This window comes from Sinocyclocheilus grahami, unplaced genomic scaffold (assembly GCF_001515645.1).
Source record: "Sinocyclocheilus grahami isolate Dianchi unplaced genomic scaffold, SAMN03320097.WGS_v1.1 scaffold1476.1, whole genome shotgun sequence".
Classification (NCBI taxonomy): domain Eukaryota; kingdom Metazoa; phylum Chordata; class Actinopteri; order Cypriniformes; family Cyprinidae; genus Sinocyclocheilus; species Sinocyclocheilus grahami.
The window spans coordinates 23,322-42,691 of NW_015506655.1; the positions used below are offsets into that span (position 1 = coordinate 23,322).

The 19,370-nt window shown below is 38.4% G+C and overlaps 1 protein-coding gene across 1 annotated transcript in view; it reads right to left on the reverse strand.

The window, feature by feature from the left end:
• Window positions 1-19,370, reverse strand: part of vav2 (vav 2 guanine nucleotide exchange factor) — a 145,878-nt gene that overhangs the window by 20,154 nt on the left and 106,354 nt on the right. The window contains exons 3-8 of the mRNA XM_016256792.1: window positions 18,233-18,360; window positions 7,972-8,110; window positions 7,844-7,858; window positions 5,516-5,614; window positions 3,760-3,828; window positions 3,352-3,452 (exon numbers count right to left, since the gene is read on the reverse strand). Of these exons, the coding sequence (XP_016112278.1) occupies window positions 3,352-3,452; window positions 3,760-3,828; window positions 5,516-5,614; window positions 7,844-7,858; window positions 7,972-8,110; window positions 18,233-18,360 (551 nt within the window). The remainder of the gene's footprint in view (window positions 1-3,351; window positions 3,453-3,759; window positions 3,829-5,515; window positions 5,615-7,843; window positions 7,859-7,971; window positions 8,111-18,232; window positions 18,361-19,370) is intronic.

Below are 19,370 nucleotides of genomic sequence, written 5' to 3' on the forward strand. Positions count from 1 at the left end.
TGTGATTTGCTTTGCACTCTCGAGGTAGCGTCTTAGAAAGCAGCTTGATGATTTTTTTTAAAAACAAGATGGTATTTTCACTATTCAATATGCCCTTCACAGTGTCAACAGCTTCTGAAAAGCTTCTCAATTATTTCATTCTATGGAACGCAGCGCCGCAAAAGGTCACAGGGACTTACAAGTGGAGATAACAAAATTAATTAAAGGCAGCTGGGCTTTTGGAGCAATGGACGGAGGTGTGGAAGATAGCAACCGCACAACGGCCAAATCCCTTGGCCATTTCTCTCTTTGTTGAAAGGAAAGGGAGAGGGACTGTGCATCCCATAATGAAAAACAGAAACATGCCAATCAGATGAAAAATTGCAAAGGCGAACGACGCAGCCCTGCTTTAATGAAATGAATAATTTGCCAAAAATACTCAGCGTTATTTAATGCTTAATGTCACCAAATGTAAATATATCCTGTCAGATATCATTGTGAGGAAAAACTTTTATAAAAGCCACACTCTCTCTTGCACAAATATTTTTTTTCTTTTTCTTATTAGACTGTCATTTCCTGCAAAGTGTCAGCCATATTTTGAGACTGAGAATTAGCTAATTCAAAGAGAACTGAGAGTAAGTGAGCATGAGATAAAATTATTGATGGTGGTGCGCAATATAGACAGGCAAAGAGGTGAGGAACATAAGAAATAAAATCAAGCAGAAAGAAAGAATGTCCAGTGATAAGACATAGAGAAATGGCCATGCGTGTCAGAACAGGGCCGCACCACTGTAATGTCGTGCCAAAGTGCATGTTAGTGCGAGCACCCACGGAAGACTGGCTCAATGAGATGACAGGCTCAGAATTACATAAACAAAAGAGTGCGGGCGAGAGAGGCGGTGCTGTCAAGCCAACTCTGCGTGATGCTGCCTGCTGGGCTCGAGGAAAGCCTTGTAATGGGCCAATTACCTATGCAAACTGACAAATGGAAACAATAGGGCTGTCTCCTCAATCTCTATTCTTTTCCGTGCTTTTTTTTGGAAGCGATCGATCCCTGTCACCAACTTAAACAACTGTAAATAGCATATAAACATTCTGAGTGGGTTTGCTTCAGTTAATGGGAGTTTAAAGAAAACATTTAGATCTTACAGAAGATTTTGCGTGCAGTCATTACTGAAAACGAACCTGTGATTATCATTACCTACATCACAGTAATGTAGAGATCAGCCTCTCCCTGTGAGAATGCAAATGCTCCCCGCAGCTGCTGTATTCAATGAATCTGATGCAGAACAAAGTCTCAGTTCCTCTCGCAAGAGCCTATACTGTAATTCTCATTGGGAAAAGTCATTTACCCACCCGAGAGATAAGATATCTATGGAAGCACTCAAGCGGAGGTTAAATTAGATGTCTACAGCAGAGAGGAAGATAAAAGAGAAACAAAGTCTTTAATGTGCATTAGAACAAGTGGCTGCTATAAAGGGCATTCTGAGGACTTTAAAGTCAACACGAAATCAACACTAAGTATCTTGCACATTAAAGCAATGCAAGTTATTGATATAAAAGCAAATAATGACAGATTTGACTATTAGAAAAACTGAAAATTAGAAACAAACCACACTTAGTACCCTTAAAGCAATAGTTGAGCCAAACATTAAAATGTTCTCATCATTTACAGTACTAAAAATCAACCTTATATCATTCCAAACGTTTGCATTACAAAAGTGATTACTTTTTTTATGGGGAACACAAATATGTTTTGAATTATGTCTCATACAAGATGCTCACCACATGATGATGAATAAAAGATGACAGAATTTTCATTTTTAAGTGAACAATAGTTCAAATACAAGGACATTTTGGAAGCTTGCTGTCTGCCACATGATGCTGAACTAAGCCAGCTAGCTGCCAATGATGATTATTAAAGTTGATTTATTCATTTTGTGCTAATCCCATTAATATTGGGAGTTTACTATCTTTACTTTCATCCCATGTCCACTTCAAATCATAGATATACACTAATATCAGACTTGAATTACATCTGATGCAAGTCTAAAATCATTATTGTGATATTAAAAAGCTCAAAAATGTCCACTGAAGTAAAGTTGCTCCAAGTCTAGAACATTGACTTCCTCAAAATCTGCAAGTATAACAAAGACGATTTTTATAACCCTGGTGTCTGATAACACTGCGCCCCTGGAGATCATGATCCAAGAATTGCAGCAATGTTAATTCCTAAGATATTACTGCAAGATCATCTGGCTGCTTAATAAACCAGAACACTAGACCAAAGTTCTCATCTCTGAGGACGCACTCTAATTGCAGTGAGGTCATAATTTTGTGTTACACCTACTTGGTTTTATTAAGTAGGTCCCAGTTGGGATAAAAAACAGCAATTGTGCTGAGCACAGCAAGAGCAGAACTCTTATACAGAAATATGGATTCAGAGGTTCTCAGTAATGCCTGATAACACAGAGTTTAATGCAGTGTAGCATTACTAGAATAAGCTGACTGTTACAGGGCCTGTCACTTAGTCAGGCCTCAGTGTTTCTCAATCCAAAGTGAACTGCAGGGAAATTGCACATTACTGAGCTGAATCAGCAGCGGTCCCAGACCAGTGACCTGGAATACACCGGGTACAGCCGCTCTCATTCTAACTTCAGAGAGAATATGACTCCTCTGCATCTTAATATTGTCCGCTGTTTAAATAAGAGTGCAGTATTAAAGGCAGACACAAAAGAAGATAATTTGAAAAGTGTCTCAATGATTTTTTTCTTCAGTAAAAGTCAGTGGGGTTCAATGGTGTGTAAATTACATAATTTTCATTTTTGGGTAAACTATTACTTTAAGGTCATGCTCTTTTATGACAGTTTTTAGAAAGACAAATGTAAAAAAATGACCTGTAAAAAGAAAGAGGCTGTATAGCAGTTGGCTAAATCCTTTGGTAGATGAAATGGTGTTATGATTTTACTAGAGCCCCTGGGTATCTGTCATCTATTGTGGATAAAGTAGCTAAAACATTCTCTATTATCTGGTTATTGATTTTTGATACAGCAACTACAGGAGACAGAAAAGAGCACTCAAAACAGGAAGCGTTCAGCTCTAAAGCAGCAGACTCTCGCAGACAGGTCTATTTTCTTTCTAAGCCCTCTGGGTTGTGGGCTCTGACGAGGATTTATTTTAAAATAGCTGGGCTGCTGCAGTCAGGCCCTGCTGGTGTGATGGATTTTCTTAGGGTGGGCGACAACAGCAAGAATTTGCCTCCTTCACTTGAGGTCATTTCATCTCAACAGAGGCTTAAGGTGTTGACAAAAGGGAGAGATGTTATAACAGTACTGACAGTGATAAACCAAAATACTCCATCAAGGTACTGACCTCTCCTTGAAGTCCAGAAAGATCTTTCCCAAGCCATTGCCCCCGCTCACCATGGTCAGGTCAATGGCCCTCAACAGAGCAAAATGGACCTTGATGATGTCCTGTATAAGAATTGCCAAGAATTGTCAGCCCAGCATTATTTATCCATTTGTTGTACCATACTTTTGCCCTATCAGAATTATTCATTTGCTGTCAGACACAAGCTTTTGCCCATCTGTCTGCGTTGCCAAAATGTAAACGTTTAAATTGTTTTAAGACATGTATATCTTAACAAATATCTTTAAAAAATATTAAACTCACTTTTTTTTTTAAAGGCAACACGTACATAATAATCAGTAAAGTCAACATTTAAGTTACTACAAAATACTACAAAAATATGGTAAATGTATACAGTAAATGATCACTCACCTCTAAATTCACAAATATGGCCTCCATATCCTGCTGTGTTAACACTTGCTTTAGGGGGATCATATAATTCTAAAAAGGTAAAAGACAAGAAAATCCCATAAATGTCCTATAATATTTAGCAGAAAAATCAGAACTAAATTCCAGAAATGGCACATGTAACAAAATTAATTTATTAAATTTACTCAGTCAAAGCATACAATCAAACACAGGTAATAAGACTGCTTACACCTTGTTGTGATTTGGTAATTGTTTTTGACAAACAAAAGTCAAATACTATTTGTCTAGCATGGCTGCAGGCAGGCTGTTTAAAGATAATAAACCCCGAGAAATCCTGGCAAATGCATCTATTTGTTTCAGTTGCAAAGCAGAAAGGGATTTCAGAGCAACACTGACACGTTTGGCTTAATTAGGAAGAAATTAATCAAGTGATAATCAGTAAACAAAGCCTCTGTCTGGAATATGAAATCTGCATGACCTCTCACTGTTTTGACAGGGATTCATCACCTCTAATAACAGTACACTGGCTTATTTTGTCACGCTTCAAATTCTGTGTGTACTGTAGTATGTGACAGCACAATTGGAAACAGGGCAGAAGAAAACATCACACATTCAAGTTTGTACGATTTGTACATACAAGCATGAGTGCATGCAATAGCTCCAGGGTGAGATTCAATCTCGTGCCAACTGTACTGATTTACAAAATGGACACGATTTCTCACTTTGTGGACAGTGCATGGCATTTCTGCCCTGTCTGCAGGCAAAGGAGTTAATTTTTATTCCATCTCTGCAAGACAGACTTTTCAGGATAGGAGATGGACTAAAAATGAACTCCCAAAACTTACTACCAGATTCTGGAAGATAAATTCTTAAAAGAGTGGTGGTACAAGAGGATATGATGCTGGTCCTTCAAGAGTTACTCTCAACTTATCTGTCATAATAGTGTATTTCACAACACTTCAGGATGGTATTCTTATTAAGAGAGGATAATGTTTTTTAGGGTTTTTTTACCCAAGAAAAGTCTCTAAGAACCTGAGAACTTCTGGAGACTCCAGCTAGGTTGCCGTCTTGGAAAATCGTTGTGCTGGAGACTAAATGGTTCCCAATTGTTTCACACCTAATTCTTCACCTTAATTCTTCATTCCTTTGCAGTTAACATGCATCTTTTCTTCTCCACCATTTTTTTCTGACCCAATAAGCATTTCACTGTCAAATGGTCATGCCTTAACGTTGCAAATTCTAGTATTGCATTAGTATTACATCTCTCTCATGGGCATTTATTGATTTTTTTATCTCTTTTTTGGCTAATTTTATCTGTAAAAGAAAACCTGCTTAATAATTATGCACACCTGAGTTTTTTTTTACTTCTAGCCTTCATTTACAATTATATATCAATTATAAATGATTAAATACAAAATTAATAGTAGTTATTAAGATTAATGTGGTTTGGTATTGGTAAAATGTGCTTGGAAAAAAAATCAGAATATCAACTTGCCTAATAATTATGCACGCACTGTATTATGAAAGTAAATGGAAAGTTCAGTTTAATTTTCAAGTTGACTTTAAGGTATTAGAATAATTCAACAAGCCACTTAAGAACACTTGTCACCTAGAGCTCAGTTCTCATCTTTTGTCCTCTCCCTCCATCTATTTTGAGTTACTGCACTATCCGCAGAGAACCCTATCAAGACCTTGACCCAATTCCAGGCCTTCATTTCCACTCTCTCCAGCTCTAAATCTTTCTATGCTCTCCACTCACCTTCTCAATGTCCTCCAGTGTCTTGTAGTACTTTGCCTCTGTCTCCTGAATCTCCACCAAGCAGCAGTTTCTCTTATCATCTTCCGTCATGCCCATTTTCTGTTATGGGAAGAAGAAAAAGACACACAAACCATGTTGGTATTGTCCTGCAGAATGCCAGCTCAGCACCTTTAAACACCTGTACAAGGTACCGAACTGCAATTTAAGGGAATTCAGGTCACAATCAGGATGGCCAAAGCACACTACAGTAAAAGACAGAGGTGGACAGAGAGTATTTCACAACAAAACCTCAAGGGTAACGTTGACAAGGACTGTAGGTTAAAACGCTGAGGTTCAAGCAAGAATTCAGTCTTTCATTCATTCAAAACAACATCCATGTCTAAGTCTAAAGCACAAAGAACAACTGTAGGAAAGCCATAAATGTGGTTTTGATGAGGGTTGAGTAACTAAATGAGGTCAATTCACAAAACAATAACAACAGAAAATGATCTAATAGAACATGATGCATTTGATTAAGAGTAATCTCTGGCTCTTGGTGTAATGCGAGCGGGTTTGCAAGCTTGTTTAAGAAAGTGGCGATAACGCTGGAGCCGGGGGAAGGTGCACGCCAGCTGAAGGCGAGAGCTGGAATGAACATCACAACACACATTTAAACATCTGGGCCTGGCGGTGCACAAGGCCAAAGCAAACCTGCCCACATCCAGAGAAATTCAAGATCACAAACAATTGTTTCGTTAGAGAGCAAGATGGACAAAAAAGGGGGGGGAAATCCTTCCAAAGGTCCACCTAGCAACACTGAAAGCAGCCAGGATTGGGAACTTTCACTGAATAATGGGGCATTGTGAAACTCCAGTGGCTATTGTGGTAAATCTGGAAATTGTCTGACGTATAGAAGATCAAGAGGATATAACATGCGAAACAACAGCAGTTTAGAAACACCTCTGTCTTGGTCTCTGACATGTTTCTTTCTCTCCCTCATTTGAGTGGCTGTATTTGTCCCACTGAGAATCTAATGTGCCCTTGTTGTAGCATCTGTCTGATGATACAGATTGTGCGTATCTCTATGAAGGCGGGATCCAACCGTTTTCTCAGTCTGCAGGAGGGATTTCCTCCCTTGTGGGTTAAATATAACTTAACATTAGCTCACTCGGTGTGACAGCACACACTTTAAACTCAGACGGACATTAGCACAGAGTCAGCCTCCCCTCCTTTCTCATTTCTAGCAAAATGAAGACGCTCCTGCCACAAAATAACTGCTAGCATTTTTATTTATTTTGCACAGTGGATTTAAATATGATGAAAAAATATGATGTAACTTAAAGGATAATAAATGCAGTACATCCCAAATATTAAAAAGTATAAAATTACCCAAATCTTAAAAATAATTGTTAATCAAAAAAATAAAGTCTGATGTTGTTTTCTCACCCTCATGCCTTTCTTTCATCCGTGGAACACAAAGGCAGATGTTTTGCAGAATGTTCACACTGCTGCTTTCCATAAAATTAACATATAAAGAGATCTAATAGACCTAATCAAACATTAAGCATAATCATTTGTTTTTGGTGTAATGCTAGTGAGTTTTCAAACTTGTTTTAGAAAGCAGAGACCACATGCTGTAAAGCTCCAAAAAGTGATATTAATGCATATTGCAAGTTTATTTTCATAAACAATGTTGAATTAACTGAATTATTGGTTTATGGGAGTCGAAACATTTGTACACATGTTCTACAGTTGGTGTACACATAAGAACATTTTCATGTCAGCTTCTGCTTTCATAAATGCAGATTTGTTCCTCACTTTTCATGTAGGATAGAATCGAGGGTATTCAGGATCAAATCCGATCAAATGCGCATTTTAGAAATGAGGCCCCATGTTTCTGCATATGCAAACTGGTCTGTCCTGATAACTTACAAAACATATGCAAAACAATGGTCCGGCGTGAAATATCTTCAATTGGCAAGTTTAAAAATGAACATGCACAAATAAGATTTTAGGTGTTATCAAGGTCTTTTAGGTTCCTGGTCATCATGTGCTTTCACTGCACGGAAAATAGCAGCGTAAACATTTATTAAAACATCTGAGGGTAAAATATTCATTGACAAAATATTGTATATATTTATCTATTTTTGGGTCACCTATTCCTTTAATAAATAAAATTGTGGAAATTCAACGAACTGTCAATAAGAGTGAGACTCTAGACCCGCTCAGCAAGTTCTTCATATATGCATAAATGGTTCAAGGGCTTGTGTCGACACACATTTTAAGGAAAGGAAAGAGGACCACTGAAGGAGCATAAGAGAATCATGTGCGGTTCAGCGTGACACTTACCTGCATGTATCTTATCTGCAGCATTAAGGAGGCAAAGCAGCAAATGTAAGCAGAGCAAGTGAACTCGCGCACAGCCGAGGGAAAATGAAAAGAAAACAATCCATCTAGATCCTCTCTCGCACACGCACCAATGAGCGTTGTCCGTATGGTGTCTCACTCACCATGGGCTGTCTAACCTCCACCTTGATGATGTCCTCGTAGATGTCGTCCCCATCGTCCTCGCAGGGGACGCAGTCATATATGTCATCCTCTCCCACATCATGCTCACTGTGCAAGAAAAAGAAAATAATTTTCTGTGACTGGAAGTACACTACTGTTCAAAAGTTTGAGCTCAGTAAGTTTTTATTTTTTATTATTATTATATATTTTTTATGCGATTAAATGATTAATCAAAGACACACGGTAAGGACAAACTAAATTTATCAAAACTGACCATAAAGACATTTATAATATTACATGCATGAATAATGTTACAGCTTTGCCATTATGGAAATAAAACACCATTATATAAATGTACACCATTATTTTAACTTGTAATAATATTTCACAATATTACATTTTAATATATTATATTGTGAAAAATATTAGTTTTTCAAATAAAACAGTCTTATTTGCAAAGTACCAGGTCTGCAGTCACCTTTTTGTCATCATTTGATGCAAAACACTGAGACAAAATATAGCAATAAAATATCCAGCACTATGCGTCAAAAATGGAAAGCAACCGACAAAATGTCCAAAGACAAAATCAGATTAATATGAAAAAGATCATATTGATTTATCACTTCGCTCCTGGTTAGGACAGTTTGCAAAGTATCGACTGAGACAGAATTATGAAATACCTGGGACATAGTCAGCATCCTCATATACAGTTTGTGGCCATGATTAGCTTGTGTATGTGTTTATCAGACATTGAAAGAGCCCTGAAACCACAGTGATGCCATTCAGCACTGCACACTCTGCCGTTGTTCTCTCAGGGGAGAAAAGGAAAGGCCGAAATAAAGCGGGTTGCCATCACAGAAGGTGTCCTGGTCCCAGCTGTGTCTCACAGCAACAATCAAATCAGTCATCCATCCCTCCCTAAGAGAAGACCTTACTCTCTCAAACACACACACACACACACACACACACACACACACACCAGACGGCTTTGCAACCAGACAGCAACAAGTTCCTTCCTCACTTCTGCTGATGTGTCCAATTGCAGGTTAAAACAAGTGTGAAAAGCTAATTTGGCTTGAATCAAACGCCTGCCCAGGAGATTAGCTCACTGCCTCATCGGCTCATGGAGAACAGGCATACAAACGCATCCTTCCATCCTTCTTTCAGCCCTCCCTTCCAAAACAAGTGATGATGAACTAAACATTTGCTTTATATTTGTATATATATCTAGCTAATAGAGCTGGGCGATTTTCCCGATTTTTTTCGATTAATTCGAATTTATTGTTTTGCCACGATTGTATTTTTTAGAAATCAAGGAATCACGATTTTGAATAGAAATATTACCAAATGTTAGAATTAGACACTTTGACAATATGCCGGTGATAACAGTAAAAAGAAACGAATGATCCAACCGCATGTCGGCGCACGTGATTAACCGCTCACGTGTGACGCGCTCTGTGAAGGACCATTAATATAGGCTAAGCGCCATTCACACAGAACGCTTTTGTGCTGACAAAGATGCGACGCAGGCAGTGGAATAGGTAAAACATGGAAGAAGATGGGAGTGAACTTGAGGCATCTTCTCCTGATAACACCGAAAATAACTTAAATTACACTTTCAGTTTTGATCTTACAGATAAGAGCAATACATCAATCGAATCTGTAAAGGGTCTACTTTTATTTGTATACACACATAATAACAACAGAACTTTGTGCATTTATAAAATAAAGAAAACAAACAGGGTGTGCTGTCTGCCGCCTTGGTCTGCGTAATCTTTATTTAGAAACCCACATATTATTGTAGCCCAGTTTGTGCTGATTATGGTGCTACAAAACTTAGTCATTAAAATGTTTATTAGCAACTGAAAAAAGCACAAATGTCAGGACATGTCAAAACTTCTCCAGGGCCCAAAACACCCTCAGACCCCAGAGGGTTAACTTTAGCGCAGTGTTTTTAAAAAGGTGTTTCATGCATGAGACACTGCAAGAGACGCGAGCGTAACAGTCAAACACACCCATGTTTACACAGAAAAAACAATGGAAAAGCAGCACAATCGAATAAAAAACCTGTAAAGAACTACTACTTTATGTCTGATATTTCATGTTTGCATCATGGTGACAGGCTGAAAGCTCCTGTTGTTTTTACAGAACATTTAGAGTTAATGATACGTGTTATACCTTCAGTCATTTTGAATTTGAATTACCGTGACTTTTGAAATTTTTTAAAAGCATTTTCCTCGTCGATTCAAGCTGCTATGTAGCTTGTTTGTGGAAATAGCAAAAAGAAAGATTTTTTTAAACAGCAGAAAAAATTTAAAAGTATGTAAAAAAAAAAAAAAGTGACAGGACTGAAACATACTTTTATAGAAGATAGATGGTGTTCTCCTGTGCCAAGACATACACGCATATTAATCATTTGTAACAAAAGCAAACTAATATAACTACTGTAATTCCTGTAAGGCCACTAGAAGCGTCTGGTGAAAACTGTTGTCAATCAGTACACAAAAAAAGGGTGAAAAGCTCAAAGTTTATTGAATTGTCTTTCATGAAAACTGTGTTTTACAGTGGGACCAGTACATGGATAGGACTACCTTCACTTTGAAAATCCTTTGAGAGAACTGTGAAATTGCGGAATTCAAAATAATTACCTTTTTGAACATGATTTAAATGGCGTTCCTTTTTCAAAATGACTTGCATGTTTGAACAGTAGGTAGACACGGACAAGCTAATAAAAAGAAAGGTACTGGCCTCAATCTAACATTCAGCACTGTGTGCACAAGGAGAAGGGATTGTTTGAAGTATTAATTGAGGTTGTACAGTTCACCCTGAAGGACTGATGGCTTGCAGTCCTCCCTCATTAGCGGAGTTGACTTTCCCCACTCGCAGAGCTGCTGTCTGTCACAGCACAGTGGACTAAAGAAAAAAACGCATTGTCCTTCTGAATCACACTTGTCCCAAACTGCAAAGGAACTGAGGCAAAAAGGATTCTGAAGGCTCTATCGTGTGACCTCAAATCCCTGAGGACAAGCATTAGCTGCATTATGTGAGATGCAGTGATCTGTACAGTGGACTGTGAGGTTCTGTGTGTATCATGTAGGGGTGGGCGCTATACCGGTATGAAAGTGATTACCGGTATTATGTTGTTCCATGATATGGATTTTGCTATACCGTGGATACCGTTATATATTCATGAATTCAAATTTTGCATTTATATTGTTTTGTTCAATTTGGTACGCTTTGCAAATTTTAACAAAAATGACGATAAAGAGTTGAGGCTGAACGTTTTTGTCCTTTGTGTGCAACGCCGTACTACACAGGCATTAGTAATCAAACACATAGAGCATCGTAACAGACCAAATTAACAGAGCGCAAATCGCCTACTCCAGTGGTTCCCAAACTGGGGGGCGTGGCAAGGCTGAGGGATAGTGTACAGTCAGCAGATTTTTTTGCAAAATAAACCTCTGCAGGGTGATAAAGACTACACTGCGTAATTTTCCCGCTTATCATGCGGTCACTTGCCTGATAAGCAAATAATTGAAAGCAAAATATTAATTTTACATTTTAATGACCTCATCATGACTCGCTCAGTTATCAGTTGTAGAAGTTGTAGTTGTATCAATAACAGACCACTAGATGGCGCGATTGAACTAATTTAAATTGACAATATTACAGTGTTTACTGTATTTTTAATAAATAAATGTAGCCTTGGTGAGCATAAGAGTAAATATTCTCCCTTGAAAATATTTTTCTCTACAAAAGGGGGGCCTGACAGAAAAAGTTTGGGAACCACTGGCCTACTCAAACACACAATATTTAATTTAATTTAATTTAATTCATACAGGCCTACCTCATGTTGCACGTTTGCACTTTTTGAGAAAAACAATGGCACAATAAAAAAAAAAGACTTTGCAGGTCCATGTCCTTTTTCTAGTTATATAAGGTTAAACTATTTTGCCTGTAATTTTTTTTTCTCTCATATCGCAATATAATATCGATATCACCTGGGCAGTGTAAAATATCGTGATATGAATTTGAGCTCATATCTCCCACCCCTAGTATTCGTGTTGGATGAAAGAAGACAGACTGTCGAAAAAGGTGGTTATTTTTAGCATGCAATGACATGAGCCCATTAGGAATCATTACGTAAAATTATAAACTTTTGGCCATAATCAGTATGAACACATGGAAAGATCATAAAATGCTTCTTTATATAAGAATACAACAAACGAAAGACCAGCTCCACTGTCAAATGAATGTTATTAAGGCTGATCCAACTTGTGGTTCTGGTGGGTGGGCATTATAAAGTACATATGCATCTATGAGTGCCAATGGAAAAATCCTGACTGATTTATGATTCAATATGGTGTAAATAGTCATAATCTGTATATTGAAAGTGTGGAAAGATTCTTTCTCATACCGGAGTAAGCCTCCATTTGGGCCACAACCAAGAATTCATTAAAACTACGAATATTTTGTGGTTTCATGCTGTCTAAAACATCAGGACCACAGAGGTTGCTCCGAGACCACTCACAAGTGCTGATTTCACTTGTGTAACAGCATTCTTGACTGTTTCCTTCGCTTAGCCAACCACAAACCCAGAAAGGGAAAACCATGTTTAGAGCAGATCAATGGATCCATCCCAAACTCATAGCAGTATGTCAATAAAAGTTAACTTCACCACACACTGTCATACTAGAACTGATCCCAGTAACCCGGGATGAAGTAATGAGAGGGAAGATAATGGGAACAGTTCACAACACTGGCAGAACACTCTACATATGGACTCAGGGCATGGCAATAAAAGAGGACCACATGCTGTTTCTGCATGCCTGGCACACTGACCCAGCCACACTGACCCTGTGTACTAGAAGAGGCCAACATGGTGTAAAGATCTGTACATATGTTATCAGACAGGCAGCATTTTGCATATCTGTCAGAAGATGTGACCTTGAGTCTCAAAGCCTCTCTCTAAAGACAACAAACTGCAGTTCTGGGCAAAAAATACCCCATTAGTTGCCACTGGGACTTGAATCAAATACAAAGACGACAAACAAAATAAAAAGAAACTAAATGCATTTACATTTTGGGGGGAAAATAAGTATATTATTTCTTAAATATATTTATACTTAAACTGCTTTCTTACATTATGTATGTATATATATATATATATATATATATACATATATATATATATGTATGTGTGTGTGTGTGTGTGTGTGTCCCAAACTCATAGCAGTATGTCAATAAAAGTTAACTTCGCACACTGTCATACTAGAACTGATCCCAGTAACCCTGGATGAAGTAATGAGAGGGAAGATAATGGGAACAGTTCACAACACTGGCAGAACACTCTACATATGGACTCAGGGCATGGCAAGAAAAGAGGACCACATGCTGTTTCTGCATGCCTGGCACACTGACCCAGCCACACTGACCCTGTGTACTAGAAGAGGCCAACATGGTGTAAAGATCTGTACATATGTTATCAGACAGGCAGCATTTTGCATATCTGTCAGAAGATGTGACCTTGAGTCTCAAAGCCTCTCTCTAAAGACAACAAACTGCAGTTCTGGGCAAAAAATACCCCATTAGTTGCCACTGGGACTTGAATCAAATACAAAGACGAGAAACAAAATAAAAAGAAACTAAATGCATTTACATTTTGGGGGGAAAATAAGTATATTATTTCTTAAACATATTTATACTTAAACTGCTTTCTTACATTATGTATGTGTGTATATATATATATATATATATATATATGTGTGTGTGTGTGTGTGTGTGTGTGTGTGTGTGTGAGAAAATCAAGTCATGTGGGCTAAAACTACTTGGTTGAGATGTTCTGTACATTATTTGAGGATTCCACTGAATGTTTGTCAAATTTCCAAACACGTCCATCATCTTGACTGAATAGGTCGTTGAGCTCAGTCTGAGGTGCCAGGAGAGACAGGTGCCAATGGCAGCCGTTTGTCCCTCCTGGAAGCTCAGAGTGCTTTAGCCTGAGGCTCCACTACCCACAATGCCTTAGGTGAGCATGTAACATAGCAGCAACCAGTTAGGATGAATTGCTGACATGATGTACATCCAGACGTATGATTGCTATTTGATAGAGAAAGGGACACAGTCTGCTTGCTAAAATTGAACAATTTCATGCTTTGTCAGTTTTTGGATGATCACATTAAATATAGTGGAAAGAGATGATGATGCTGGGAAATCTAATAGGGCTGGATTGGATGTGAACTCGCAGATTACTCAGATAATAAATCAAAATTAACAACCCTGGCACATTTATATCACTGAATTACCAACAGCAGTCAGTTCGGATGAGTGCATACCTGAATACACAGCACTCAAGACCACAGTCCCTGGTTCAGCACCCGTTAACATGTCAAAATACAGAGGTGTGTGGAAAATAAACGCAATAGTTTGTGATGGAGCTCCCCTTTTGAACCACTGTTGCAAACACGCTGGCCAATGATGGGAAATTTACAGGCTTGAGAAAGCAACAGAAAAGAAAAAACTTGCATTTATATTTAAAAAAGTTATTAAATATCTTTAGTTCAGAAACTGTTCTATGTAGTCTTTCAGATGATCATACTGAGTCTGTCAATCCCCATGCTCACATTAAATGGGAAGAAAGAAAGTATTAAAAAAACGGACTGTACTTTCATCCCTCACAGTCTCATAAATCTCATAAAGATTAAATCTGTTGGCCGTAAGCAGTATGAGTGAATGCTGTCTGTCTTTTAATGTTCTTTTGAAGAGGAGTGTATCAGTCATTTCTCACATTCAAGAGTAAGCCCGACCAAAGAGCTTCTTCAACACCATTAACCTTACACAAAAGCGCCTTGATTAGCACTTTCTACCTTTTATCTCCTGAAATGAACCACACTCTTTACTTCAATAACCGAAAGATACAACACTATTATTGAGTACAATCAGCAGTCTTCTCATTCGCACTGCATTTGGCCCCATTTACGGCACAATGTTGAAAAACATCTCCAATCTAATAGAAACAGACACAGGGCTTATGTGAATAAACCTATTGAAGCCACATGATTTCTGAGGTTCAGAAGCACTGCAGCACACCCTTTCATGCACATTTCCATTAATGCAGACAATGATATCAAGTCCAATTAAGAGTGCTCCGAGCAGCCTGATGAAACTGCTTGTTAAACTGTGTCCCGGCGCATCATATCGGGGACCTTTCCATTAATCAGACGACAACATTGTGGTGGAAGTGAACCATATTTACAGCTGTAAAAGGTCATGGGTCCGCATGGATGGGTAGCTTCATTTATTCGCTCAAATTCACTGTTCCATCATCGGTGGTGCAGTGAGTGCTTGTGCTTTGGGCGTGGTTTTAACCTCTATTAGATTAGGCAATGAAATGTGTTTCAACATGAATCTGCATGTAAAGAGGGATCAGATAGCAGAGAGATATCAAGAACATTGAAAGAGGTCAGCAATCACTTCAGGCTATATCAGGCAGCGTCTAAAGTCGATACGGATCAGTGCAAGAGGCCGTCGACAGTGGAAATGTCAAAGGTCCATTTTCATGCGTATCATTCAGTGACGCACGGTCCTGTGATCAGCAGTAAATCACCATCCGAAGGCCAGAGGGCGCTTTCGCTCTGAAACTCCAAATACGCCTCGCAGAAGAAACCCAGGAAATCCCTATAGCGGTTGCTGAATAAACAGAAGATTTAACTGCTTTGATTAATTCAACGTGACTAATAAACACTCGACTACGCCAATATATGGTTTATCTGAGTTTGTCTTATTATAATTTTTATTATAACAAAGTATATAATAATGCAATGCTAATCGACATAACCTTTATCACTGCTTAGAATACTATGAAATATGTTGCGTGCCTTATTCTGTGTAAGAAGCCACATCATCTCACAGAAGGATTTACTTCAAACACATGACTGACGTTATGAAGTGAGTTTGGAGTAAAAAACATGTTATTAAATGTGGTATTTTCATGTGCTTTCAGATGGAGCAGCATTTACTACACAGAGCCGTAGTTCACTGACAAGCTACGCAAACAGCTTTCATAATCGCAGAACGTTTTCTTCGATTTCATAATCGTGCGACTAAATCGTCTGCGATTATGAACGCGATTTTGCGTAGCTTGTCAGAGAACTACGACTCTGTGTAGTAAATGCTGCTCCACCTGAAAGCAGGTGATGGAGATTTACTACTAATCACAGAACCGGCTTTACCATTTAAATATATTTTAAAAAATATTAAAAATGCAAAAAATAACTACTTTACAAATTCATAGGACTAAATTCATTAACAATCTTTGAAAACAATGGCATACAATGCAAAATAATACTAATTTGGTGCTTTCAACAAGTCATTTTTAAACCATCAAAAAACCTTTATGTGACCCAGCTTGATAACATTCTTGGTGTCAAATCAACCAAATTTAAAGCAATATTGAAGAATAAATCTAAGAAAAACTATATACCCAAGTTTGACTGTCATAAAAACAAATCAATAAATGTATGTTTTTCTGTGACAATGTAGCCCAACTGGCCCAAAAATTTCTCGCAGTGTTAAGCCCTGAACTGGGTCAACATGGTGCAGACATTACCAGTATCCTTTAAGTTCTTTCTCATCTTTTTGCATTACTTCATGTTTCTTTGTTGCTCTCATATGTAGCATAAAGCAGTTCTGTTCATCCCTTATGTTTACAGAAGGATACATTTTAGCAAAACCTCTAGTCCAGATCCTAGGTTCAAATCCAGCCTGATCCTGTCCCCCCTCAATTGCCATGTTTCTTTGTAATGCCCAATAAAAATCCTCCAACAAAACAAGGTTGTGACAATAAGGAATAGACCACCAGGACAGATCACACTTTGGTCCCTCAAGGCTTTGTTTTTATTTGCAATGATTGTCTTCCCTCACTTTATAATGGCTCAAAACAACACGCACACAGGCTGTGTTTCTTTGGGCTGCTATTTAATGGAGACTGTTGAGGTCTGACATAAGCTCATCTCCATTTACAGCTCCACAGAAGTTTGTAACAGGCATTGTGAGAGGTTTAATGTATGCAGTCTGCACTAACATGCTTAAAGAACGCCGTCCTCCTCTGATGAATGACACCTATCCGCCCAGCTGCCTAATTATTCACAATTAATCAGTGAGGAATCAGGCCTGTCACCACTGTCACAACCCCCTCCCTCATTCTCCCTTACTCCTCTTAACGCCCACACTGCCATCCTGCCATGCTCCGAGCCATGGTAACCGGAAGAGCTTTTACCGCCTGGCTATTTGTACCAGGGTTACTGGACCAATCAGAGACTAGGATGGTGGGTTGCAGATGTGACTAATAAATCATTTCATTCCATAACAGTTGGATTCAGTTAGTTAACTAATAAATGCAGCACTCCATAAACACTGAACTTGGAATTCTACCAAGTCCTAGTCACCTAATATAATCACTGGAACAGCACACTAGGACATCCAACTTCAGGTCAGCCTGGGCAAATTCAATGACTTCATCATTTGACGATTTCCAAGATGCCAACAAATAAAGCAATGGTCCATTGTATTTCAGGAGGAGGTCAGAGCATTCCAAATAGCATGACTCTAATGCTTAGAGGTTGGAAGCAGGACATTTCAACCATATAATGCATATAAATCCCAGGACATTTTGATTACTCGTGGCATTATCACACTATAAAGTATCGTTTTTAAATCAAATTAATTCCAAGGATTAGTACTGACATACAAATGGAAATACATCCCAGAAATCACAAAAAAAACAATCCTAATGCTTTTCTAGTGATCACAAACTAATGCTGTTGGTTCATGCCGAGAAAAATATCAAGTACTATGTGACAATGGCACATATGTGTGACCTTAGGAGAGTACATTTTGTTTCTTGGTGAAATTTTGTAGTCATTTCAAAAGAAATCCAAGTGTACCGTTTTGCAAAAAAGTTCCCCATGCAGATAATGCTCATTCAAATTAGTCACAAAATTGCTGTGGTGACCAACAGAAAGCTTCTTGGTTTGAAAGTGACTTCTTACCACTCTACACTATTGATAATAAACAATGAATCTTTTTTTGCCCACAAAATTTCACTGAAATGTGACCACACCTTAAAGAACCCTAATAGCCAGTGAACTGAAAATACACCGTGAACAGTTAAAATGAGAGACTATTTATTCCTTGCCATTATATTCTGTTTCTATGATTTAAAACACTTACTCTGCCAGCTCCTCCAAGCTCCGGTACACATCATCTTCATTCAGCGCTGTGTCCTCTGATGGAAAGGGCCTGGGGAGAGAGAGAGCGAGAGAGAGAGAGAGAAGAGATGAGAAAGAGAGCATTAGCCACTGCACACAGAGAAGGAAAGAATATAGCACGATTGACTGCTATAACATCCATAATTCAACAGGTGGGCTTATTCATGAGCCTTCCACCTCCTCCGTGATTGACGTTTGTAACAATATGACAGATGTTTCAAAGGCATTTATCTGATTTCTGACAGAATACAGCAGGCACAGTGAAAAAGTCGTGGCAGGACTGAATGACACAGGCTATTGCAGTTTGACAGAGACACCTAAACGCAAACACTTCAGCCCTTTTCTTAATAACTGCGCGTCAGACTCTAGACTCCTCAGAGAGCCGACTCACTGGGGTTCATCCAGGGCTCACGAACATTCACCGGCCAATTAGAAAGCTGCAAATGGAGGACCGATCAATTATTCGATTAATGGCATGGCTCTTCCTCCAGAGATCTCATCAAATCACTAAATCTCACACATTGTGTGGGGCAAAAGGTGCTGTGCAGCATGCAAAAAACATGAGGCATGGAAAATAAAGTGATTTTGAGGCAAGCCTTGTCACTTTCGCTTTAGCGTGTATAGGGTATGCCTCAAAGTCAATACAATTTAATATACGTGATTCACACCTTCGAATAATGCAGACTTTCTACCCAACACTAAACATCATGGCTTTATGGAGCTCTTCACATCATGACTGGAAAGAGCCAATTCTTAACTTAGCTGCTGTTGCTGCTCTTGTGTGAAATGAAATGAGCTATATATGCATTTAATATGCCACATTTGTCAGGCCGTAAATGGCACAGCACAGGCTTTTATGTGGCTTCACTTCCATATAAATGTTTTTTTCTACTATGGCTGATTATTAGAGATTCAAATAAACCAGAAACCCAAGCATCCTCCAAGAAACTATCCAGAATAGCAACCACCCTACCAAATACCCTAGAAACCAAAAAGCATAGATATTATTTTATACAGTAGTCAAAATTTGAAGTGGATTAAAAAAGTTAATCAAAGTTTTCCAAAGATAAGAATGCATTTAGGTTTTAGGACAACTTTGA